Genomic DNA, 26,271 nt, shown 5'->3' on the forward strand with positions numbered 1-26,271 from the left:
CTGGCGATTTGCGGCAGAGTTTCTATTTTTACGAAATTTATCCTTAGCGCCAAGCGAAAAAGCACGGGGAGTCCCGACTCTAGCTCGTTGGAATTTGAATGTTTTAAGAGAATGTATGAGAATAAACAAAATGCTTTCTAAATTCCGCTTTTTAAAAAGATTCGAAATAAAAATGACTCAGCTTGTTTTTTTTTGTTGTGTCGTTTACTATTTGTTCGCCTTTAGAGCCATTTTCGAAGCCGTTTTGGCGTTCGAGTTGTACTTAAAAATCTAAAACTCACCAAACCCGTTTCGAGGTGGCCCGAGAAAAAAAAAAACGAGGCGAGTCCTTTTTTTCACGAATCCTTTCAAAAAGTGTAATTTAGAACGTATTTCGTTTATTCTCTCAAAAAATACGATTTCCACCTTAACGAACTCGCGTAGAATCTGGGCTGCCTGTGGACAAAACTGTTTTGATGGGCACGAACCATGTAGACTCAATAACGACCGGTAGCTATAGGTGAGGTTTACGCGATGAAGCCGGGAAGAAGTCGGGTGATCTTAAGGGACTTTCGCCCCACGATCACCTAGTACGTAAATGTAACCTGCCGTTGAAGTTAAACCCTGAGTTCTGATTAATCAACACTAATCGTTTTTTGTTAATTTCAAAAAATACATCTCGAAAAGCCAGGAGCAATAATACCTCGTTTCTGTTTGTCAAGCGCACTTTAAACTGGTTCATAAATAGTGCGTCAGACAACAACGGCTTCTCTTATCTTAGGCTTATGAAGCGACCGTTAAAAGTCAATATTTGTTGAGTGGATTACTTGCAGACGACGTCTGAATGCATTTGTTAATAACCTGGGAAACTTAACAGTATTTTGAATCGACCTAACAGCAATATCTTGACTGACTGACGCTTATTTAGTTGAAATTGCGTCATAGAGGTTATTATCCTTGGGGTCGGGTGATATTTATGTATCGTATGTTCAACGAGCCGAGTCATTGATTCGTTAAATCATTATCGGTACACGGTTAGCATTGTGAACTAGGAGGACTAAAGTGTTAGAAATGGCATAAAAGTCAGGCATTTTAGATAAATTTGGTGATTATGGTAAGTGCTACACTTAAATAACATTCTACTAAGTAAAAGACTACTTAGGAAGGTTTCCAATAGGACTCGTGACAATTCATTCGAAGTAAACCACCAAGGATTAGCCCATTTTTAATGACCTCTTTTTATTCGAATTAACCGGCTGCAATCTGCGTTGCATCTTTGACTGTGGCGTATGCTCTTCAGACTTTGTTGCTGTTTTAGTAACCCTCTGAAAATTTACCAGATAAAATGCATGAGCAGAGGTTCAAACAAGTTAGCAATTTAAAAAATCGTGAAAAGGAAGTCAAAAGTCAAGAAAAGCAAACATCAATTGAAAAGAATTTTAATCTCACCCATTCTTAATATATTTTGTCTGGTTTAATATCGAATCAGGCATTAGTTTCTATCGCTTTGTTGACTTTACGACCGTTATTACTTCGAGGTAAGAGTCTTCTTAAAATTTGTTATGAAATACTGTTCTTATTTTACACCTACTAAATATAAAAACAAAAATTTGTAGCTATCTAATCAGTTTAAACCGAATTTCCGGTAGGTTCCAGGATGACGAAAAGTCCGAATTAAAACGGAATGAATTTTAAATAAGAAATTGTCCTTTGCTGACAGTGTTAATCACAGTGGTTCTTCTTTGGCTGCCGAGAAGAACCAAGCAAAGAGGACTTGAAATTGACGGGCTTTTTCCAACGTGATTTATAAAGACGGATATGGACGGCCTGGAAAGTTTTGGGAAAATTAACGTGGACCAGATTCAAAAATAAGGGTCACCAAACGATCGAATGTTTCCAGATAAGACAGACATACTTCAAATGGTTTTCTCTATGCATTAGAAGCCGGTTTGGTTGATTTGGAGCTTCCCTAATAACTATTTATCTGTTCGGATGTGCTTAAAGGAACTGTTGCCGTCTCGAAAGGTTTAGGTGCCCTTTTCCGTCCCGCTTCCCTTTTAGTCAACGTCCCCTTGTTTCCCACTGAAGGACAGCAACAACTTTGTGTGGCTGAAAATGGAGAAGTGGGTGACAAAATACTCAGTAATCAATTTTAAACTTTATAAATATTTAATATTTAAACCCAATGAACCCCGGGAGTGTCAAGCAAAACAAACCTGCAACCCAAGAGGATGCACACAATGACGGGATGAAGAGGAGGTAGGTGGGCCTTCCCTCAGGGAGTCTGTGATCATTCCGGGGTAGAGAGGAGGTAGGTGGGCCTCCTGACTAACCTAACTTTAAGGGATAGAGATTAGTGGGTGTTGGACTCTCGAAAACCCTGTCCATGGGGCAAAAGTGTGACCAGAGGAAAACATCATCCCCATCCCTACGTTTATTTGACCATCTTATAACACAACTTGAAGAAAATGAACACAAATATCTGATACTGGACTAAGGAATTGACTGATCAGTCAATGTTCATTTAGCTAACGTCGTAAAGGCAAATCTAAGTAAAGTAATTATTTTCTCTCAGATGGTGGTTATATTTCATTCACAGGAGAGACAATCTAAACCAACTGAAGTTGGTAATCAATCTTTGGAAATATAAAGGATCATTTTAGTAAATGCAAAGCTAATGCAAAAAATCAAACTTAATTGTAGGACTTGGTTTCTCTAAGATTGGGAATGCCATTCAAAGCATTTAACGTATTACTGAAACAAGCACTATCATGGTGTTTAGTCTTGTAAAAATCATGAACTATCATCCACTGATAAGGCTTACTGAAAGGAAACGAACTCAAATATGGCTTTTCATTACTCTAGAATTTAATGCGACAATACTGCATGCTATAAACGTATGAGGGAACAAGAGCTTTTGGAGTTTGGCCAACCAGGGTCAGGTCCCACATCGCAACAAGGAAATTGTAAGTTTTGTGGTTCTTCTCACTTGGGGGGTTCTTGTCCTGCTTTTGGTAAGACGTGTGGTTATTGGCAGAGAAAAGACCATTTTGCCCGCGTGTGCCGAAAGAAATTGGAAGATCTTGGTGGGAAAACAGTGCATGCCATGGCTGAAGAGCCAGACGACAGCGACGCTGGAGCTGATCTGTTTACATTTTCAGTGGAATCGAGTAGCGAATGGCCCCGTCAGGATGACTGGCACGTCATGCTTAAGATTGCAGGTACTAACGTGAATTTTAAACTAGATTCTGGTGCAGATTGTAATGTGATTTCTGCGTCGTTGTTTGATCGACTTCCCGTGGCTCAGAAACAGGATGATCAGTGCAAAGCAAAGCTGAAAGTGTATGATGGTCGCAAAATTACGCCCAAAGGAAAAGGCAGTCTTGTTTGTGAGTACAAAGGAAAGTTCACAGTGTTGGAGTTCATATTGGTCGAGCAAGACTTGCCACCCATTCTTGGCCTTAGGTCCTGTCTTGAACTTGGACTGGTACAGAAGATTTACAGGTTCAAAGAAGAGAGCTTAGAGAGCGAATATGCTGACGTCTTTGAGGGCCTTGGAGAGATAAGAGGTGCCCAGCGCAAAATCAAAATTGATCCCAACGCCACCCCTGTTATTCATCTCCCTTGCAAAGTTCCTGTTGCCCTTCGTGAACCGCTCAAGGAGGAACTTCAGCGAATGGAGACGCTTAAAGTTATAATGAAAACCAGTGACCCCACCGCTTGGGTACACAGCCTTGTAATTGTAAAGAAAAAGAACAACAAAACTAGAGTATGCTGGGATCCCAGCGACCTCAATCGAGCCGTCATGTGTGAGCATTTTCCTATGCAAAAGATAGAAGACGTCATTAGCAGAACGACCAACGCAAAGGTGTTCATTGTCCTGGATGCCAACCACGGTTTCTGGCAAGTTAAGCTTGATAAGGACAGTAGCAAGCTAGCTTCCTTCAACACACCTTTCGGCAGATACAGCTACACGCGCTTACCCTTCGGAATTGCTTCAGCTCCTGAGGTGTTTCAGAATATCATGTCTCTCTTGTTTGATGATATAGAAGGTGTGGAAGTCATTGTGGATGACCTGGTGAGAGAACACTGAGAAGCATGATGTCAGGCTAGCGCTTCGACAGGTGTTAGACCGTTGTCGTGAACGGAATCTCAAGCTCGATGAAGATAAGTGCCTTTCGTGTATCCGAAGTGAGTTTTTCGGGCCATGTGTTGAGTGCTGATGGCGTAAAACGAGATCCTTTAAAAGTCGGAGCAGTTAATGCTATGTCATCCCTAAGTGATCGCGAAGAGTTGTAGAGGTTTTTGGGTGTTGTGACGTATTTGTCCAAGTTCATTCCAAGAACGTCCCAAAAAAGTGCTCCACTGCGCCAGCTACTTCAGAAAGATGTTGCATGTTCCTGGCGAGAGGCAGAAAATAAAGCATTTGAAAGCCTTACGACAGCAATTTCATCCACACCAGTCCTTAAGTTCTTCGAACCCAAAGAGCCAGTATCTCTGTGTGTTGATGCCAGTTCAAAGGGCTTAGGTTCTGTCATCCTACAGAACAACCAGCCAGTGGCCTACGCTTCTAAAACCCTAACGGAGAGCCAGCAAAACTATGCACATATGCGCAGATAGAAAAAGAGATGCTGGCGATAGTTTTTGGCTGCGAGCTCTTCCATGATTTCTTGTACGGACAGAATGTTGTAACAGTAGGAAGTGACCACTAACCATTGGAAGCAATCTTGAAGAAACCCATTCATCAAGCGCCTCTCCGTCTCCAAAAGTTGATCCTTCGAACCAAGCCTTACGCAGTCAATGTGAAATATGTACCAGGAAGCAGTTTTGTATTAGCAGATACTTCTATTCAGAGTCTTCTTACCTATCGAAACACCTGATGGGCCTGATGAGTTTGAAATTCATGTTTTGGACTCTGAAAACTTTTCAGAACCCATATGCTCCAGAAACTGAAAGATGAGACAAAAGGATCCAGAACTTCAGCAGCTGAAGACGGTTGTCATGGATGGGTGGCCGCAAATCAAGGATAAAACACCCGCAGAAACCAGGCCATACTGGAACTACAGAAATGAAATAAGTTGTTATGAGGACTAATGTTCAAGGGTGATCGAATAATAGTTCCGCATAGTTTGCGACCAGAAATTCTTCACCGCATTCATGAAGGTCATTTTGGAATAGATAAATGTCGAGCACGAGCGAGAGGTGCACACTGCACCTCCCTTGGCCCAGTATCAATGGTGCAGTTGACGAGGTGATATCTCAGTGCAGTACTTGTCAGAAACATCAGCGAAGCGACCAGAGAGAGCCTTTTATTTGATACCACAGCAAGTCCCAAAGAGACCTTGCACTACGGTTGCAGCTGACATTTTCTATTACAAAGGGAGAGATTGTCTGTTAGTAGTCGACTACAATTCAAAGTACCCTTAAGTAGCTCGCCGTACCAGCAAGAATAGTGAAACAGTTATCTTGGCAATGAAAGACATGTTCGCGCGTCACGGCATTCGTGAGAGATTGATTGCTGACAACATGCCATTCAATAGCCTGAAATTTAAGAACTTTGCAAGCGAAAGGGAGATTGAGGTGGTTACTTCAAGTCTACACTACCCAAGTTCTAATGGGCTCATAGAAAGGAATAAGCAAACGATCAAGCAGCTACTTAAGAAAGTAGATGGGTCCAAGCAGGATGCATTTCTTGCTTTACTGGAATTTCACAGTTCTCCTATCAATGGCATGAAGGAGTCCCCCGCAGAATTGCTCACGAGTAGGAAGTTGAGGACGAGACCTCCAACTCCTAAGTACCTTCTTCAACCAATGCCAAGTCCGCCAGCAGTTGCTGTCCCGTCAACGAAGTCAGAAAAACTTCTATGACCGTGGTACCCGGCCCTACCTGAACTGCATCAGGGCGAAGCAGTGAGAATACAGCAAGAGCAAAACCGACTGTGGTTCTTAAACAACATGTGGCTTCTCGTTCCTATATAGTTACAACGTCGGATGGCACGCAGATGCGTAGAAATCGGTCCACCTCCAGCAAACTAAGGAGGCAGTTCATGTTGCAGGGCCGGATTTAGAACCAGTCATTAACGAGCCCAGCCCATCTTTGCTGCTGAACACTGAGGATGGAGTTGAAACAGGCAGGACTGAACCGCACTCAAGTCAGAATGAGCAGTCTGAAGTTCAGGTTGGTGAGCCACCCCTAGGAAGGAGTCAAAGGGTTCGAAGAGCACCCCAGCGTCTTATTGAGACATTTGTTACAAGCTTGCTAAGCTTAAGTCATGAAAGAATTTTACGGTTGACTTTGTTTTGACATTTATTTGTTATGAACTTTGTTAGAAGTAATTATTTTACGGTTGACTTTATTTCGACATTAATTTGCTATGAACTTTCTCAGAGTAGTCACTTAAAAGGGGAGATGTCACGTTAGGTCACGCATTTCCTTTCATGGACTTCGTTCCCTCGTGGCCCCCAGTCTGTTCAACTAGCTACTATGACAACAATAACCACAAAAACAACAAAACGTATGTTTTACTATGCCGTCATTGTTATGTAGGGAAACTGGAATCTATTCACGTTAAGGTTTTGGCTCTTCTCTGATATCTGAAACTCAATCTGAGATGCTGATTGCCTCGTCGCGGGCAATCATAACCTTATTCAGTTTTTCATCATGTGAGATCATTTCATCACGTGAGCAACGTTCGTGTTGTGATTGTCTGTATGATCTTCAAGTTTGTTTGCGACACCCTCCATATTACCCCCTTCGGGAGCGAACAAAAAGTATCTGATTTTACATCCTAATGGCAACTAAAATATATCAAGTACGCTTTGATAATACTGATCTGTAATAGCAAAGCACGTACAGTCGAACCTCCCGTAAACCTCATAGATAGAGGCAAAACCCTCTCACCACCCGGTCTGAACCGAAGGAATGAACATTGAACTGTTTCTATTTCTATTTTTATTGTGTAATGATATGCATTTACCTGCATTATTCTATCTAGTATTAATAATTGTGGTTAGTTATTAACCACTTGTGTAAATTTTAAATTAAAATTTTAGGGGTCGTTAAAAGATATTTTCTCTCGGTATAGCTTTGGCCCTGAGGAAGCCGAAATATTGGCCTATAATAAATCAGCCTTTTGCCGTAGTGCCAACCCAACCTCGTTCCCAGGGAAGATGAGAGACCCTGGGAACGAGGTTGGTGCCAACCCTGCATTCAGTTTTTTTTATTTTACATTTTAAAGGAGCTGTGTCACGAAATTCAGCTAAATTAGGCAATTACAAAATGCCCGTTAAATTAAGAGAAACGTAAAAATAACCGCTTAAAACATTAAAAAGGAAGTTTAAAATAATACAACAGATACAACAGCTGCCACGGATGGGCAAAACTGAAGAAGATCGAAACGGATTGAAATTGGGGTTTTTGAAAACTGTTCAGCCTAACAGTTTTTCAAAGTTGATCTCTGCTGTTTGCAACTTCAAAAATAATGCTCAGGAGACATATTTGTTTGTCTCGAATCTCAGATTTTGTCATTTACATGTAATTTCTTTGCTTACTTTAAGTTCCATAGCGATTGAGGGCGAGTAATTGGCAAAATTGAACAAAATGAACTGGACTGCCGTGACACAGCCCCTTTAAGTGACGTCTGCCTACAGCATCTCTTTAATTAGAGATGCGGCAAGGGGAACCAGTCAGTTATATTTACGCGTTGTGTGGGCCTCTGCATTCAAACAGTTTCTCCGAGGAGGTCGCTTACAAGAATCGAACAAAAGGGCGCTTCTTCCAAGACGAGGTCCGGGTACATCTACTTTATGGAAAATAATTTCTTGCATACAATTTGTAAGTTACGCCATGTGCAGGCCCATGTTGTTATACACAGCGAACATAGAGATCAGAGAATGCGTCAAGTGGTCCTTACAAGAGGTTAAAAATGAAAGAAAATCATTAAACTTTCAGACCCAAAAACGTTGTTGGTCGCGGTCGCTTACAGGAGGTGGTCGTTTACTAGAGGTTCTAACTCTGGTTCCAACTGTAAGGCTTTGACTGGGAAAGTTGTGGTATTTTGGACAAGTGGTCCCTTATGGGAGCTGACCGCTTACGAGGGGTGGTCGCACATGGAGGTTCGACTGTAAATAAAATTTCGACCAAAAGAGGGAGGGAATTGGGAAATGGAAGTTTTTATTTGCCTTATAAATTATTCAAATTAAATGATCTTTTATTTTGGTTTTGATTTTAGACTATATCATTCAGTTGATGAGTTGATATAAAAAGTCAAAATCACTGGACAATTATACCTCTAATCCATCCAAAAGTCAAGGTAATTGTAACTTTTTTTTAGTAATTAAGTGGGGGGACGTTATAAATGGGAATTTTGACATAAAAAACTCAAAACTGTGTGCTAAACTGACTACCTATCGGTAGTTAACGTGCTAAGCCATCATCGGTTAACTCTGGCACCGGCTGTGTTGCATTAATTCAAAGCAGTATAAACTCTCTGGCAGACACCAAGGGTAATCGGTCCTTTGGGACCCTTTTAAATCCGAATCATTTTTTGAAAATGAAGTCAAAATTCATTGCAGGTTTGAAAACACTAAACAGAAAAGGAATTCATGAAGTTTTAATCTAATCTAATTTTTAAGAATAAGAAAGACGACAAATTCATGTTAAAACCCATTTACGAAATGAATAATATTTCGTTTTTTCGTGCTGTTTTTCTACAACTTAATATTTTATATATCTTACCAGTTATTGTATTAATTTTTGGTAATCATTTTCCCTTTTGTTTCTTGAAATCTCGTGGATTGTTAGTTTATCAGAAAACTTTGGAATTTACCATGCTTGACCTTTTTTTCGACCTTGTCTTTCAGATTATAGCATGACATCAGGAGGGTGTCGTCAACACAACGTTACGAGCCTGAGTGGGCAAGAAGCATCAAAATGAGAATAGCGCCAGTGTTTTCATTTATTATCCTCTTAAACACACTTTCTTTTCTTTTTCGACGCATTCACTCCTTTTACATTGGGCCTGGTGAGTATGAAAGATCTTTTTACCTTGAATACTTTAAACTGTTGATGCGGTTTGCTTTTTAGTACAGTAACCGTGTGCATAACTTAACCTGCATTCGATTTGCTGTACTACAATATGAACACGGAGTCAGGAACACATTGTCCAGTTAATATTATTATATTCAGGATTTGTCTGCCCGAAATACGACACGAAAATCCTTTTAAAAGTACCCAGTTAAACTGTGTTTACACGTAAGTGTAAAATTACCTTGTCTAGCTTTCAGAATCTCAATCAAGCATGTTTTGGTCAGTTGATCTAATTGTCTGTCCAATTTAATCAGCCATTCTTTAGTATGCGTTAAGCTGGTTATCTTGAAATTTCAAGAGCTCAGACTTAATTTTGAAAGTATAGCGGCTTTAATTACAAAGAACAATATTTCAGCGATAAGAGAACACGAAGAATGTTTTCGGATTGAACACTTTTGCAGACGCTCGTTTACTTAACACTATTAACAGACTGAAGTGGAAACTAAATGGTGCTTTCAAGCTCATTTAGTAATGATCAAACATTTGAATGTGTTATGTATTAGATTAAAAATTTTACCGAAGTCTCATTATTATATAACGGAAAGATTAGTGCGTCATGTTTTTATTCCTAAATTTGAGCGTACAAGAAGGGTGGAAAACACAATATTTGTTCTACCTAAACTAACAAACTTTGAAAACATAGACGGTTTTGATAACATAGACGGCGTATCGCTCACAGAAATCACAGACAGTGATGTAATGTCATCCTTGCTCTTCCAACACGCGATCATTGCCCGGGGATCATTGTCAATCGTACTGACCGCCCTGCATGATCATTACGTTTGAAACATTCATCTTTGATGAAGACGTACTTTTAACTGAAGTAACTGCTGTTCGTTATATATAACTATATCACTGGTATCAACCAACTGTGCAATATTTGTTTTGTTTTACGGTTCGTTTTAGTTTGTGTGTTTTGTTTATATTTTGCAAAAGCGACAACCTGGAAGTGATAAGTATTCCTTTATTGAAGAAGTGATAGCAGCTAACAATGACACAAAATGATGTTGAATAAAAACCTGTTCGTCGCAGATCCATTTAATTAGCCGGTCGTTTTTTTTTGGATTTGAGCTCATTGAACTTTGCTTTAGATGTCGTAACAAGACGGTATTTTAAGAGTCAATGAGCCCAAGTTTCAGATTAGCTTTTATATCGAATATATATAATCGCATAAATTCTCATTATTTTCTCACAAATTTTGTATTGGTCGCTTATGGCATAATAAGCGCCACCGATTAAGAAAAAAAAGTGATTGAATTACGTTCAGCAAGCAATACAAGTTGCTGATTTCGTCCTCAATGAAATGATTTTCTTTGACCCAAGACATTATTTGGATATTTGTACGCAGAATGTATTGATTTTTTTGTATTGAAAGTAATACGTGCGAGTAATACGTGATAATATTTGCCCTTGGAGTCTATATTTTCAATTATTAGAAAAGGCGGCGTTTAACTGAACTGTTAACAAATAATAAATTAAATAATTATATTTTATGCTGTTTTAATATCAAAATGTTTTGTTCTTTTCATTCGTTTTTTGATCATGTTTAAACCCAACTTTGGACTGCACTACTTGGATTTTTCAGAATTGCAGTGTCTGAAGTAAAACTAATTACGGGCACTTAACCCACATATCTTTTGTAATAAAATGAAAGTCCGGGAGCTACGCATTTCTAAGAGGTCACCTTTTCATAGAAAATTTCCATATGGAATTAACAATATGCGGTACGATGCAATCAGTAAGTAACAAATTAATATGCCGCCTCATAAATTACTTCATAAGGAAAAATCTGTGCTCAGAAACGTAAATTTCCTACGACTTTTAAGCGTATTATTGTTATTTCATAGATACAACCAGTTAATTGTGGTGCATATCCTTTATATGTTTTAGTTATTACATGTTACCAAGACTGAGAACATAAGGCTTTATGTTTTGTTGATGTCAGTTATTTTTTTCTGTGATTTGAATTTTCTTCATGGATATTATATTTCACCAGGATTATTACTTTTCGATTTTTTAGAATCGCGAAAAATTAATAGTCGGTAAGAACATGAAATATATCTGAAAGTATTTTTCTTGATTAGTGAAAGTCTTGTCTGTTTAGCTTGTTTTTTCTAATTAAAGTTATAGTATTACAGTTCACTATCATGGTCTATCATCGTCCGACTTATACAGTTAATAGTTGTCTAACTGTAATTTTCGAGATTTAAGTAGATAATAATTGCCTTCTCGAAATTTTTTCACTTTTCGTCTCGTACAGACTCCTATTAAAGCCACAGTCATGTTTTACCGACGAAAAACGTTAAACGCTGTAAGCGACAGGATTCCTATAACAGAATTTGTGTAAACGAGTGGTCAGTGCTATTTGTGGCTGTTCCCAAATTGTGATTTAGTGTTCTTTCATGAAATATATTTGTTAATTTAAGAAGTAATATATTTAACAATATTTGGCAGCGATTAACTTGGTATAAGTCCAAGAAATTCGACATTTGTCAAACATTAAAACTTAACTGGCTAAATACACCGAAACGTCCTGTTATTAATTGATAGTATATGGTTTTCCACTGGATTCGTCTCCAGAAAGCCGCAATCAGTCGTTGCAATTTGACCGGTCAAGAATTTCATTCATTTCACAGGAATAGTTATATTTCCATATTGACTTCTTTGTTTCTATCATGACTTAATTAAGTAAGTTAGTCATACTATCGCCCTCTTTTATTCACTATAATTTCTCCCAACACCTATGTCACTTTAAAAGAAGATATAAATGATCATAACTTATATTTTCTCTCGGACTTAAAAGCCATAGTTTGGCTCCACCTCCATTCGATTTTGCATGCCATCATTAGTAGGGGTAGACTAGCCATGATTTTACGTCAGAGCGTCGTCTTTTCAGTAGTTGTTGTTCATTTGTTCCTTGGAAATATTTCAGCAAAATCTAGTGAAGGCCATTTGCTGTAATTACGAGCCTCAAGGTCATGAGTAAAATCAGGGGCACTCAATGACGAGAATATAGTTCAAAACCACTTAAACAAAGCACTGTTAAACGTATTTTAGTATTTAAACGGTAGATATAGCCATATTTTTATCCCCTAAAAATTTTTCATCTGCTCGGATTTCCTAGTTGAAAGTCTAGTGATCCGAAAATTATAGGAATCAAAACTTACCTTTTCGAAAATTACAAATGTTCTGAAAATTCTAGATCTCAAACTGTCTTCCGAACAGATATTTTCCGAAAATTTTCTGTAAAATGAGCGCAAGCCAAATAAACGAACAAATCAGTACCACAAGCAGCAGAATTTTTAATTCTAAAATGTTTGACATCAAGAGCTTGAAAATGGTAAGCTTGAGTCCATGGTCAAAATAACGGGTGGCCATTTTCAATGATGCCACTGGTGCCCAGTAGCGAAGGCTATATTACTATGACATTGTTTATATCATCTTGTAGAGCTTATTACAGGCTGTCTTTTATCTTCTTATCTTCTTATTTTCTTCTTTTATTCTTCTTATTTTGGTGGTTGCACGTTCTCCTGCCTTGGGGCCTGTTTACATGGAGGTGGGGGACCCCAGGTAGGTGAGGTAACCCGCTAAGGTGGGGTAGCCCGCCTGTCCATATAATCTCTCATTTTAATTTGATCACGTTTACATGATAGGTGGGGTGAGCCGCCAAGGCGGGTATCCCGGTCTGCCAGACCGGGTAACCCTCTCAGCCGGGGTCAAATTTTGCCATGTAAACGTTTCAAAGTGGGGTAACCCGCCTAGCCGGAGTCGGACTCGCGATACTGAATTCGCGCTAAATTCACTTTTGCGGTGGCTTTGCATCATTATTAAAGGTAACAATAGAATGCCACAGCACTGAAGCTTGCAGCAAGAGCAGCAAGTGAGTGTAGAAGAGCATTAATCACAAAAAAACGTGGCTTGCCAGCATTTTTCTTGTTTACGTGCTCAGCGACCATTCAGAAAGTGTACCCCGTGATGGCTGGTTGTAAGATTGCACGTAGAAGGAGGGTTATTTTTTTACCCCTCCTAAACGGGTTACGTCACCTATCTGGGGTCCCCCACCTTCATGTAAACAGGCCCTTACACCACTGTTGGGGGTATGGGCGGGCTTGTATGAACAATGGTTACGTCACAGATCATTCCTATGATTAGTAATTATAATAATTTGTGGAGATATTGTATGCGACGAATGCAAACTTGAACAAACATGGTCAAGTTGTTAAGTGCAGCTCAGTTTAGTTTTCTTTCTCTTTTTGCACGATATTTGACGTTAAATAAAATAATGGGAAATCGCGTATTGAAGACTGCTGACAAGGACGGACTGGAGCTATCACTGATTATAACAGCAGCTTTCATTGATAGACGATCGTAATTAATATGAATCAATCTGTTATTAGAGTTTAGCGTCAACTCTATTTTATGCCCGATAGTCAGGGGAGATAAAAAGAAAAGAAAAAGTGCATTATTACTTGTGCCATAAACAATTTCCGCAAATAGCGGATAGCCATTTACACTGTTTAAGTTCGAAGCTGATGTCAAGTTCTCTTGAAACTTTACTATGACATGTCTTGCGCATTATTTGCTAATGTCATGGTTACTTCAAGTATGCATAATAATACTTATTTTTTGACATGTTTATCCTTTTTGTCAATGACATCAGAGCTTTTCATTTAAAAATTCAAAGGTCATGAAAGTCATACAAGAAGCTTTATGCTGGACCAGAAATCACCTTAACTACCTAAGTATGCGTAAATTAAATTTAAATCGATATTGATAAGAAGCTGTTCAACACACTGTGGCTTAAGTATTTTCAAAGGCGCCGTCCTCTTTTCTATTACTTTAAACTCGCATCTTCATCAACAAGTACAACTAGCCCTCTCGGCCGGAGTGATACAGATTTGTCAGACTGCACAAATAGTAAAGAAAACATTTTCTACAAAAAGACGAGCTCCATTGTGGATGATGTTGTGCAATGTATTCCAAGACAGCAAATTACTTTCTCTTCTACTTCATGTCGTGCATCATCGTAATGAAACTTTATGGAGTATTTTGTGGAGGTTAGTGGTCTTTCGCAAGCCTTGATGTTAGTCTAACGTTGATTTATCTCAGTTGATCATTCCTTTTGTTTTGAGGCTCAGTTCACATCTTCTGATTGTTGTAGACTGGTGCCTCGAAAATGAAATCGCAATGGAGTCAGTAATTCATATTATCTTAAGACATGTTTTTGTCGATTTTTGGATTTACTTAACGTTATATTTACAACTGCTCAAAATCACTTTATGCACTCAGTTTCATCTTTCGTAGTTAATTTTTAATTTTTTTGTTAATTTTTTATTGTTCCTTTGTTTTAAATTCATAAGCATTACATCACCATACCCAAAAAACAATGGAAAAGCAAAGTGATCCAAGTGATAAGTTCAACCAACAATTTCCTTTTGTATAGCCGGTGATGTAATAAACAACAGTCTTCTTCTTTGATGCCCGTAACTGTTTTATCATATTTAACAACACTTTGTTTTAACAAAGGCTCCCAGTCAAATCTTTGAAGACGTTCTCGAACATTCCCCTTTTAACCGAAAGGCTCGAAAGTAGCGTTTCTTGTTATTTACGATTCAGCTGTTGTTTCTATTCATTTGGTACTATTAGACAACGGTAACTCTTTCACCCTGGGGGTGAACAAAAAAGTTTTATACGGGGAGGCTCTACCCAAGGTCCAACCCCTTACCCTTTTAAATGACATTTTTGACAGAAAAGATACCCCTTTTTGTATACTTTCCATTTAAAAAAGGTATCTCTTTTACACACCTAGTATAGACGTTTGCACATCCCTTTTAACTGCTATTAATGGACTGTCTTTTAAATATGAATAAATCACAGAACCAGAACGTTTTTGCGACTTTTTCCCAGCCATAAAATGCATCTGTTTGACCTTTTTGGGCTATTTTACAGACAGAAATAACAGATTTCCCTACCCTTTCATATACTTCAAATACTGAAATCCTTACCCTTTCATACCTGAAGCCTGAATTCCGTGGGAGCCTCCCAGTAAAGGCCATTATAAGGAATACGCCCCGGCTCGTACATTTGAAATACTATTTAACATTGATTGATTTTATCAAACGCACCGCTTTCATCTTACTTCATGGTGTGTATGGGTCAGTAAACAAACTGTTATGATGTGGTCCCCTCTGGTCGTAGTTTCAAAGGAATCTGTGAATTAATAACGGTGATCTTGGGAATGAGAACGTTAACCGGAGTAGGGTTGAGGGGGGGGGGGGGGGGGGGGAGAGGTCCCTACTTTCAAGGTTTGTTTACAAGCTTGCCTATTGTCCTTACTTTGGGAAAACTCGATTTAGGTGCTTATGCCCACCAACAACCAATTTTTACTGTTCAAATTTCCTTTAGATTGCTACGGACCTCAGGGAATAGCTGATGGTCGCATCAACGAAACTCAGATGGTAGCCAATTCAATTTTTAACAATAATAAGACACTGTACGGACCTGGTCGCGCGAGACTAAACCGCACAGGTGGCTACCGAGCACAGCCTGGTTCCCAAAATAGTCCCGCACTTACGGTTAACTTTCGCAAAGCTATGATCGTTACAGGAATTGCGACTCAAGGTTACTATGGTGAAAATATACAAGAGTGGACCAAAGGATACAATTTAGGATATACATTTGGATCCAATACACACTTCTTTAAGGAGAGAAACAGAATCACCACTAAGGTAAATGGACAATATTCTTTTAATAAAAGCCGAGAAAGGGTTGGATGCGAATGTGGACTCGCTTTCTTATCCACAGTCAGGTCAAAAGCAAGATACAGCTACAAATTTTGTTACCATCCTCAGTGGCCATAAAGTATCTAACAACTGCAGTCTGTTAATTTGATTGTAATTTCAATATACAGAGAGAATCCGAAACCTGATCAGATTCCAGAGCAGTCATGCCGCCAGCACCTTGCTGGCTCATTTATAATGTACACAATGTTTAATTCATGACGGTTTTACAGATGCTTACTTACACACATTTATTTTCAGCAATTTAATGGTAACGACGATAACAACACTATTGTCCTGCACTATGTTCCACTGCCAGCGATGCTTACTTCTATCCACGTGATTCCGACTGAGTGGGAGAACAACTTTGCTATTCGACTTGAACTTTACGGCTGCATCGCAGGTAAGTGTATGTTAGTTTGATTCTTGCAGGAAATGTTATAATGATACTCTTGTTAATAGGAGATGCAAGTTACTCTTTTTTTTTAAAAGTGCAACTGGGTTCGGTCGCGCGCCGTTCCCGCCGAGTCGTCCCGATTCTCCATGAAAATAAATTGACGGTAAGGCTGGTAAAGTTATGGTAATTCAGTGTGAGATAATGTTATCGCTTACTTTACAAGCAATTATGTAAACAATTCTGATTGCATCGAAGAAATGAAAACAATGAGTACATGGTGATAAATCTTCCTTCTTCATGATAAACTACCATGAGATCCATACTTGGTTAGGATTCCTTGTTCCTCTGTAAGCCATGATTTATGGAACATTTACGTTTCAGATGGAAATGAGTGCGAAAGTATTCCCTGCCAAAACAATGGAACTTGCTGGGAAAAGATCCGAGGCTACCAATGTAACTGCACTGCTGGATTCAACGGCACGGACTGTGAGATAAGTACGTTTGTGTCTGTAATATTAACCTAGGTTGATTCTCAATTTGCCCTAGCCCTAATTCATGAATAATCAGGGTTAAGAGACGAAGAAAATTGAGAATCAACCAAGGGTAAAAAATTCTAACCTGAATTTAATTTTGACCTATAACATTTATATTACTAGTCTCATTGACTATAACAACTAACTAAAAATGGTACGCGCGTTCTGATTGGCTAAAAACCTATCGTTCATTGTGCCGGTAATTTCATAGGAAACTTAAAGCTATTTTATAGAAGCCATAGACCACACTTTATATGGGTTTACCGGCGTGATAACCCACTTGGGATGTTGGGAGAACACTCGAAAAGCTTGTTCTCCCAACATCCCAAGTGGGTTATCACACCGGTAAACCCATAGAAGGTGTGGTCTATTGCTTAAATATATAGAGACCTTAAACATCTCAAAACATGAGTCCTGCAGGGATGTCAGCGAACATTCATCACGCTCGCCTTGGCTCTTATCAGCGGTGGTACTTGTAGCTTTTACTATTTCTAGCTGTTCAAATCTTTTCTTTCCTCAGACATAGACGAATGTGCTAGTAACCCTTGTCTCAACAATGCGACATGCTCTGACCAAGTGAATGACTATAGGTGTCACTGCGCGCCAGGGTACTCTGGGAAATCGTGTGAGACTGGTATGTAGTAGCAGCAAGTGGGCCTTATAATCTGTAATTCACGGCTATTTAACATAAAACTGAAGAAAAAAATGTTAGTTTAGGTTCTAATTCTTACAGTAAACGTCCGTATCATTTAACGATTTTCTATAATCGACGATTTCTTGCAAAGTTAGTCCATTCACACAATCCGCTTTTTCCATTGCCGTTGAAGTAATTTTAAGGGGTCAAGTAAGAACCATAACTCGTAAATCTCTTGTGCTACTGGTGTACCTCAAGGATCAATACTAGGACCATTGTTATTTATCATTAATGATTTTCCCAAGTATTTTACGTATTTCTCTACTAGATTATATGCAGATGATTCATCTTTGACAGCTTCTGAAAGCGATCTTGACAGCTTACTATGTGATATTAATAATCACTTACCAGTTGTCTACGAATGGTTATGTAGTAATAGGCTGACCTTAAATTTGACTAAAAACTAAGCACCTTATTTTTATGCATCCGGCCAAAAGGAAAATTACAGCTTCTTTTTACCATTAACTTTTGAAAAAGTCTGTTTAGAAAAATCTTCTGGTTGTGTCAAATATCTCGGTGTGTATAATTGATTGACACCTTAACTGGCATGACCTTATTGACTACATAGGTAGAAAAATTTGCAAAAATGTAAATATAACGGGTTAAGTTAAAGCATTACGTTTCAACTGCAACACTTATTAGTCTGTACTATTCTCTTATGTATCCTTATCTTACTTATGTTTGTATACTGTGGGGAAATAATTATAATGCTCCTCTTTCTCAAATTGTAAAATTTCAAAGCAAAAAGCGGTTCGTATTATCAATGATGCTCCTTTATAATGGGATCAATAAATCCACACTTCGTGTCCTTATAGGCTTTTTGATATTGTTAAACTTTTTCTGATATTGTTAAACTGAAAACATGCTTACTTTTTTATGATTATTCAAGTATCATGAAACGTTCCCTAATTTATCTGTTTCACTAGCAGTTGAGGTAAATAATTATAATGCCCGTAATGCCTCTTCTGATCAAAAAGCTTTATCTGTACCTCGGACTAACTTAACAACCGGTCAGAGATAAGCCAACTAAAAAACGTTTAAAAACGCACTTTTGCATTGGCATCTCGCTCAATACTAGTGAAACATCTATTTTTATTCATTTCCACTTTTTCTTCCGTCGTTTTTTAACTTAAATCATTATTTATTAGAACCTGAAATAGTTTCCTATATTACATTATTTTAACGGTTATATAAGTTGACCTACAACCCTGGTCAAAACGTCTTGGGACACTTGAGGAAATTAGGCACAAAGACGCACTTAATTTGCTAAATAAACTCATATTCTACCTCTTAAAAACGCTTGGGGATGTTGCTATAAGGGGCTATTTCTGCTCCCCCCCCCTCTCCCCCAAGCAGTAAGTTTTGATTGTGTTGAATTAAAACTTGAATATATAACGTCAACACTGCACCGAGGGGGAAGGGGAAAGGGAAGATGCCTCAATTTGACGAGCTATTTCGTTAGTGTCCCAAGAGTTTTGACCAGGGTTGTCAGAAAACCCCTTCTATATATAGGAAAACGAGTTTTAAACATAACGAAACTTAGAGAAAAGTTGTGGATTTATAGGTATAGCAATCTTAAAAAAGTTACCAGGTGTTACCTTGTACTATTTATTCCGAGATCGGAGGCGCATAGATGAACGGTTTCGAATGCATGCTTGTTAAGTATCCTCAACGTACTCAAGGGCAAACTGTGAAAACATTACAGCAAAAAGTATCGTGGGTTTAGGTTTGAAATGGCAAGTACAAAACATTTCCACATCATCCACACGAAAATGGTTACGCATATTTACAAGCAGAGAAAAATGGGCTTCTAAGTGAAAATAATCGCAAGTTGCGTGTACGATTCGGCGCTCGCAAAAACCTGAAACGTCCAGTTGCGGAAAACCCTCCGATTTGGACGAATGAATCGAAGTGGCCTTTTATTTAGATGCCGTGTCCATCGTCCACAAATACAACAAAACGTAAAAAAAAAATCACTGATATGGCGACAGAAGGGAGAAGGCTTTTCGTTTTTATTAGGTGATACTAAGGTTCTAAGGACTTGGGTGAAGCCATCGCTTGTAGAAAAGGGGTAACACTAACTGTAACTTATGAGAAAATGAACGGCAATTTCTTCGCTCAGTTGAATAAGGAACCATTTTAATATAGCGTTTGATCGGGCAAGGCCGAAAAGAAACGGAAGAAAACTCTTTTTAATGGACAACGACCCAAACAAGCAAGCGTGCGAAGAAGCTAGGCCCTAGAGGATATACTGAGACTGATATGCGTCCATTATTTGCATAGAAAATTTAGATAGCCTGATCAAATGTTACTTAGATGAAGAGGCTGTAACACAGATTTTTACAAAGGATTCATTTAAACAGCTTAATGCATAAGTTTAGGAGCGTTTGATGATTGATTATTTTCTATCCAGAGGATATCGATAGTCTCATATCAAGTGTAACTCACAGAATTGAAACTGTACTTATGTCTAGAGGTCACCGAACAAAATATTAACTTAGAGTGCACTGTTACAGAAGTCCTCGCTTTTTATTGTATTTCCCATGACTTTGTCAGTTGTTACTCTGCCTGGGGGCAACCTCGTAGCCCTAAAGAAACTTTGATGTCGCTAGAATTCTTCTGTAAGTTACTTTTAGGAAACAAGGAATTGCCTGACAGTTGCTCTGAACAGTTCGCGCATCATGATTTCTCACTTGTTTTATGGGCCGTCTTGTATGAAATGCAACTTACAGGGAGCTCTATTCTTTAAAATACACTCTTGGTAAAACTTATCATTGTCTTAAGTTTCTTTTCCCTTCGTTTCTTGTACACAATAAGCACGTTATGGGGCTCTTTAAGCATTTCTCACCTAAATGACAGTAAAAGATTAATTAAAATTCATTCCTTTTTTGTTAATTCTGAGGTGAAAAATGTTGAAATTTGTACATATTTCCTGGAAAGCGCGAAAAAAATGTCCGTCTAGAGGAAATGGGATCACTCTGACTATATTTTCGTTATGATTGCGGTACGAATTTCACATAATACGTTTGAAAATCACTTTTCTTTAGTGAGAAATGTGACTGAGAAATGTGTCTGTGTCTCAACGGTAGCGCCCATGACCAACGATTATACGTTATGACATGTACCATTCTTTGCCTTGAATTTTCGAAGGATTCTACCTCTAAACTAAGTTGATGAGCAAGTCATTACTGTACAGAAATCACTAAACTGCTAGCACCCCTAAGAAAAACGATCGTTTGTATTCGAATTTTTAAATAGATCGTGTGACCATTCCGAGCTTCCCGTTTGGTCATGTGACCTGCCCTAATCAGTTTAAATAAGGCGATAACAACTAAAATCAACTTCTTTTACTAAACTGTAGCACTATCTTTTCAAGTCGGAGTTCACTGTAAAACAAAACAAGCCTACGTAAATAACAAGAAAAAAACTTTTTCGAACTTTTCCCCACAAATAGACCAACAAACCATCTCACACATTTGCGTATACTACTGTTGCAGTGATAAAACCTTCCAAAATAACGCATAATTTAAGCAGAAAGTACAGACATGGACTTTTGGGCAGTTATATGAAAAAAGGAACAATTTGAGAACACGGAAAATAGTATAAGTCTGTATTTTTATTTTAAACCCATTTTCAGACAACGTTGTAGATGTGGCCCCCTCCTTTCCATTCTTCATTCTTTCTTCTTTTTGTGACAAACGTCTCTGAGGTAATGATCTTAACTGTACTTTATCACATATTAAACATTTTATGACTCAAGTTCTAACGTTTGACTCTGATTTATCTTGTACTATTTATAATGGTATGGAAAAAATAAAATGAAATGAAATAAAATGAAATAAATATCTATCAGCCGACGATACGGATACTCAGGGCCAAACAATTACCATCTCTGAAACCCGTTCGAAAACGTTTACGTCTTATTTTAGCCGAAGTAGCTCATCAAATCTTCTTTACCCTCTGACCACTACATTTACTCACGGATCGAATGCAAGGTTCATGAGGGTTGTCCTTATGTAGGGATCGTTCAAAGCTTGGGCTTGTCTGTTGATTTCGGTGAACGCGGTATATGTTCAGTAGGTATCTTTCCGTGTTGCCTTGCAGAAATTAATGAATGTTTCAACAATCCATGTCGTAATGGTGGTACATGCACAGACCTTGTGAATGGTTTTACGTGCAGATGTCCTGTTAAGTTTGCAGGATCACGGTGTGAGAAAGGTGAGCGTTATAATCATACATTTGCCAGTACGATGTAACAATCACGTTTTTATTTTGAATTATTTTGAACTTCAAGTAAATGATTCCCAACCCCATATTGGAGAAATGGGGTTATTGGGTTCTCCTCTGGTCTATGTGGAACCTCACTTTTCATCCTTTTTCATCGCCGTTTTATGGGCGTGGGCTACCAGCTAAAAATGTGACATCTGCTTCAAATTTCCAATCTGTTCCTCTTACGTTTAATTAACAAAATCTGCTTCTGCTTCTTGGTTTTGCAGAAACTGGATTCTTCCTGGTTGTGTGGCTAAACCTGAAGAACATGACATTCACCTTTCCTCTTGCAAATCAAAGTTCCACTCAGTATCAAAATACAGAAAAGGAGGTCCTCGATGCGGTATGAGTAAAAATGATCTTAATCACAGAACATTGATATAAGAACCTCCACTACAGGGTGTCCCAAAAGTTCGTTCCTCTACTTTATAAGACTGTAATGTAGTCCGATTGGACTTGGTAAGCAAATCGCTGAAACAAAAGTTGTGTTTCATTATATAATTTAATATTTTATACTTGGCGTGCCATCTTGTGACGCTAATATTCGATTTGTGTACTTCGCGCTAAAGGTGCGCGTGCGCGAGTACATTTTCCCGCCACATATTTTTCGTATTCTGTAGCCCAATTTGCTCAAAATTGTTCCTTGTGTTTTGTGAATATCATGAAAGAAAAAACCCTCTAAACGCAAAAACGTTCAGCTACATGAGAGCATAAGCATGTTTACTTCGATTTACTGGCTTATCAGTAGAAATAACTGCTAAAAAACTGGAAAAATCCGAATGTCGGGTTAGTGAAATGTTCATCGAGAAATGAAGGTTTTGAAGACAAAAAAAGAAGGGGAAGACTGATAGTCCTGAATAAAACGGCTAAAATAGTTTTGAAGAAGGTTAGATATAAAAGAGACTACTCAGTGAGATAGCTCTCACGATAGTTAGCAAGCCAATTCCAGAGCAGTTTCATGAAAAGCGAAGGCTAGAGGCCCCAGAGATGACAACAAAACCTCTGCTTTGTCTGCCAAACACGATCAGCTAGTCTCAAATTTGTAAAGATGAACAAAAGCGTTACTCTGGATAGGGGCTGGGATGATTATCCTTTTTTGGATGAATGCTCAAAGTCTATTTTTTTCAGCTGCCTAAACTAAAAAAATGTTGTTTGGGGGGTCGAAGTGGCGAAGTGGCTCCCGCGTACCAGGTGATAAAAAGGCTCAAAATAGATTATATGTGGCTCTATATGCTATATCCCACTCCATGCCGCAACGGCTACAGAATGTGTTAAAAAAACAAAAGCGGAATGCTGGTTACTGAAGTTCTGAATACATGTACTCGATAAAGCAATAAACATTTTTTAGAAATTTCATGCCTGAATAAAGCTTTGATCAAAAGTTATAGCGCATGAAATTAGAGGAACGAACTTTTGGGACACCCTGTACTACCCTCGTGTTAGTGGAACAAACTTTCTCCATCTAGCAGTCCGGTTAATGTTGTTTGTGACCGATCGGTGTTTTGGCAAGAAATAGTACCTGAATCGCTTTTGTCAATACCAGTATTATTAACATCAACATTGGTCGGACCGTTAATGCATTTAAAAAATGCCACAGTCATTCTTTTTCAGTTAATTGTATACTTATTCCTTTGTTTTCCCGTTGCATGGTCAGTTAAGCTGAGGCACTCCTATAAAATCTACCCAAATTCCATTCTTTGGCTCGTAAACTTCCTGCATGTTATTTCTGTGAACAGATAGACAACATGCTGATTACAGAAAAAGGTCATTTCTTTGGTTCCGCTTTAAGGATGTTCAGGTATGTATGCCATGCTTGATGTGTTAACAAGTTTTAACCACATAAATGATATGGGTTTGTGGGAAGGAGAAACTGACAAATTGTACAAAATTGTGTTGCCCCCTAGAGGCAGCTATTAAAAGTGTGGTACAATGTCTTCCTTGCAATTTTGTGTTTATAATTGGTGTTCTTTTTGCGTCAACGGTAAGGCTATGGAGATTGAGTGGGTTGCTGATAGTAAGGGTTAATGGGTATGCTATAGCTAGGATTTATCATCTTTTGCGTGGAAGCGGCTTTTTGTAACCATTATTCCTTCGACTGAGATATTTTGCATTTTAGTTCGTGTTTTTATTGTTATTGTTTCGTACCAGTCCATCAGGCACACGTTCAGTGACGGCTGAAATCCTGCTCAGTACTACGAGGAACAGCACAAATCACATAATTAGTGTTATCACTCAGAGACTTAAGACTCATGTGGGCTTTTTTGATAAGACGTCCAAGTCTTTTGAAAACAGAGGTAGGCATAGAATATTGTTCTTTACACAGCCATGATTTCTCCCTTTCAGAGAAATCAGAAGAATTTCCCATTTCTAAAACATCGAAACAGTTTAAAAGTTACAAATCAGCATGAAAGTCAGAAGGTTCTTTAGACTCAAAACCATTCTTCCTCATTCTTCCTTGCTTTATCTATGTTTTCAGATACATCAACTACGTGATCCCTGTCTTGAATTAAGAATTTGGAAAATTTGCGACTGGACGCACCAAAGAAGACACTTATTCTAGACTTATGCTATTACCAATGTTCGTCATTGACACTTTCTTATTTTGTAGGCAATCCCTCTTGCAGTCCTCCCAACATTACGATGTCACTTTCCAAGGACTTTGCAAAACCAACTAAAATGAAAAGATCAGAAAATTTCAAATTTCAAGTGGATTTCGAAGTCGATTGTAGGGTTTCCGGTGTTATTCGAGTAATATATAACATTGAAATGTACAGCATTGACTCTAATTCTGGATCGTATCAAAGAAAAGTGTACAGAATAGGCACCACTGTAGGGGACTTAAATGAAACCATTATTGGTAAGAGTTTCGATTACGAACTTTACTACATCAAGCTTACGGGATCCATTGAAGGAAAGGACGAAACCAGGGTTAATAGCTTTGGTTATGTAGAAGTGACATCCACAGCGTTAATTGCTAACATAACTGGTGCCACCCAAGCATCTCAAGGTATTAATAAAATAGTCACCCTTAATGGCTCACAGTCACATGATCCGGATGTAGGGAAAGGAGATTACACGGGGATAATTTTCACTTGGCTCTGTAGAAGAGATTATGAGCTGTTTCCTAATGACACTGCCTCACTTCCAGTCGTCCGTCCTTCTTCCGGGTCAACTAAAGTTTCACCTGACCAAGGTGGCTGCTATGGCACCGGGGTAGGAAAGCTTGAATCAAGTCCTGTAGCTCCGTACATTGTTGATCTTGATATCGATAAGATGAAGGGAGATCAAGGTTACATTATAGTGCTGGTCATGACTAAGAGGGGACTTACAATCACCACTGCTCATCATCTTCGACTTAAAGAGGAGATCCACTTGCAGATATTGTAAGTAGCATAAGCAGTATTTATTAAAGCGAATTTCACCACGAGTTCCTTTTATCTCCAAAAAATAATCCCTGTTCCTTCTATTTGTGACTTTCTTTTAATGGCGTCCATACTGGCGAAAAATGGACTGTGAAAGAGGACTGCTAATAGAATTATGCATAGTGATTTAAGAAATAAGAAAGCTTTGCTTTCTCATTTATATTTATCTAGAGTAGAAACGCTTTAGGACGAATAGTAGCTTCCATTCTCTGTTAACAATGTCGGTGTAAGCGTCGCCGTCATCGTTTAGTGTAAAACATTAATCTTTGTCACAGGAACTGTCATGCACTGCTAGATTCTTCAGCTAATCCCTTTTTCAACCCATTAATTTCCAATTTACAATCAGATTTAAACGCTTGCGTTTCATTATGGCTTACAATTTACCAGATTCACTTGGTGAAGTATATAATCTCTGTTACGTTATTTATGTTACTTTATAATTGATATTATTGTAATAAAAGTGTTTACTTTGTTGTACACAGCTGTGTTCAAAATTGCCAAGGTCATGTTATCCTGTCATCTCGGCTCATCCTGGAAACTAATTGTACAGGCTTGCTGTGTCATCAACTCTCTGTTTACACTTGGACGATGAAACTTCGCAACACACATAACCAGGACTGGCAGGAAGTGACCAACCTTGATGACCTAATACTTACGTACGGAAATTCTCCCAACTTGGTAACAAGGCAGGGAAAATTACGTGGAAACTCCACCTACCTTGTTACAGTGACAGGAGTGACTTCTAAAGGACACAGTTCTTCTGCAACATTCTCTTTCGTTACAAATACTCCCCCGACAGGAGGGACATGCAAAGTTGATAAACCTGAGGGAAAAGCATGGGAAACAAATTTTGTGTTTACATGCACTGGCTGGCATGACGTGGATTTACCGCTGACATATAAATTTCGCTATAACAGCAGTGATGGCATTGAAATGGTTTTCATGTCGGGTACTTCCCATGAGGCTACAGGGAAGTTGCCAGTTGGGGATCCAAGTGAGAATTATAAACTTCAAGTGTGCGTTCTTGTTATTGATACACTGGGATCTTCAGTTGACATTTGGATTAGTGTAAGGGTAAGTATGAGGAACATTGGGACGGGTTCGAATATT

At 38.5% G+C, this 26,271-nt stretch overlaps 2 protein-coding genes across 6 annotated transcripts in view; both read left to right on the plus strand.

Moving 5' to 3' along the window:
- Window positions 1–980: 980 nt before the first annotated feature.
- LOC140942712 (polycystin-1-like protein 2) overlaps window positions 981–26,271 on the plus strand; it is a 41,117-nt gene continuing 15,826 nt past the window's right edge. The window contains exons 1-13 of one of the 5 annotated variants that reach the window (XM_073391680.1): window positions 981–1,093; window positions 8,211–8,291; window positions 8,842–9,002; window positions 15,473–15,795; window positions 16,108–16,249; window positions 16,625–16,738; window positions 17,297–17,410; window positions 21,575–21,688; window positions 21,967–22,082; window positions 23,476–23,537; window positions 23,888–24,033; window positions 24,348–25,122; window positions 25,644–26,235. In XM_073391680.1, the coding sequence (XP_073247781.1) occupies window positions 8,912–9,002; window positions 15,473–15,795; window positions 16,108–16,249; window positions 16,625–16,738; window positions 17,297–17,410; window positions 21,575–21,688; window positions 21,967–22,082; window positions 23,476–23,537; window positions 23,888–24,033; window positions 24,348–25,122; window positions 25,644–26,235 (2,589 nt within the window). In that variant the 5' untranslated portion in view covers window positions 981–1,093; window positions 8,211–8,291; window positions 8,842–8,911. Of the gene's footprint in view, window positions 1,094–2,924; window positions 2,946–6,003; window positions 6,158–8,210; window positions 8,292–8,841; window positions 9,003–13,749; window positions 14,125–15,472; window positions 15,796–16,107; window positions 16,250–16,624; window positions 16,739–17,296; window positions 17,411–21,574; window positions 21,689–21,966; window positions 22,083–23,475; window positions 23,538–23,887; window positions 24,034–24,347; window positions 25,123–25,643; window positions 26,236–26,271 lie in introns of those variants that run through there. The other 4 variants (XM_073391682.1, XM_073391681.1, XM_073391683.1 and 1 more) reach the window with 4 other exon arrangements.
- On the plus strand, window positions 5,452–5,847 carry LOC140944454 (uncharacterized). The gene has a single exon (XM_073393595.1). It carries the CDS (start codon window positions 5,452–5,454, stop codon window positions 5,845–5,847), a length of 396 nt encoding a protein of 131 aa, XP_073249696.1.

The sequence above is a fragment of the Porites lutea genome, chromosome 7 (genome assembly GCF_958299795.1).
Source record: "Porites lutea chromosome 7, jaPorLute2.1, whole genome shotgun sequence".
Classification (NCBI taxonomy): Eukaryota; Metazoa; Cnidaria; class Anthozoa; order Scleractinia; family Poritidae; genus Porites; species Porites lutea.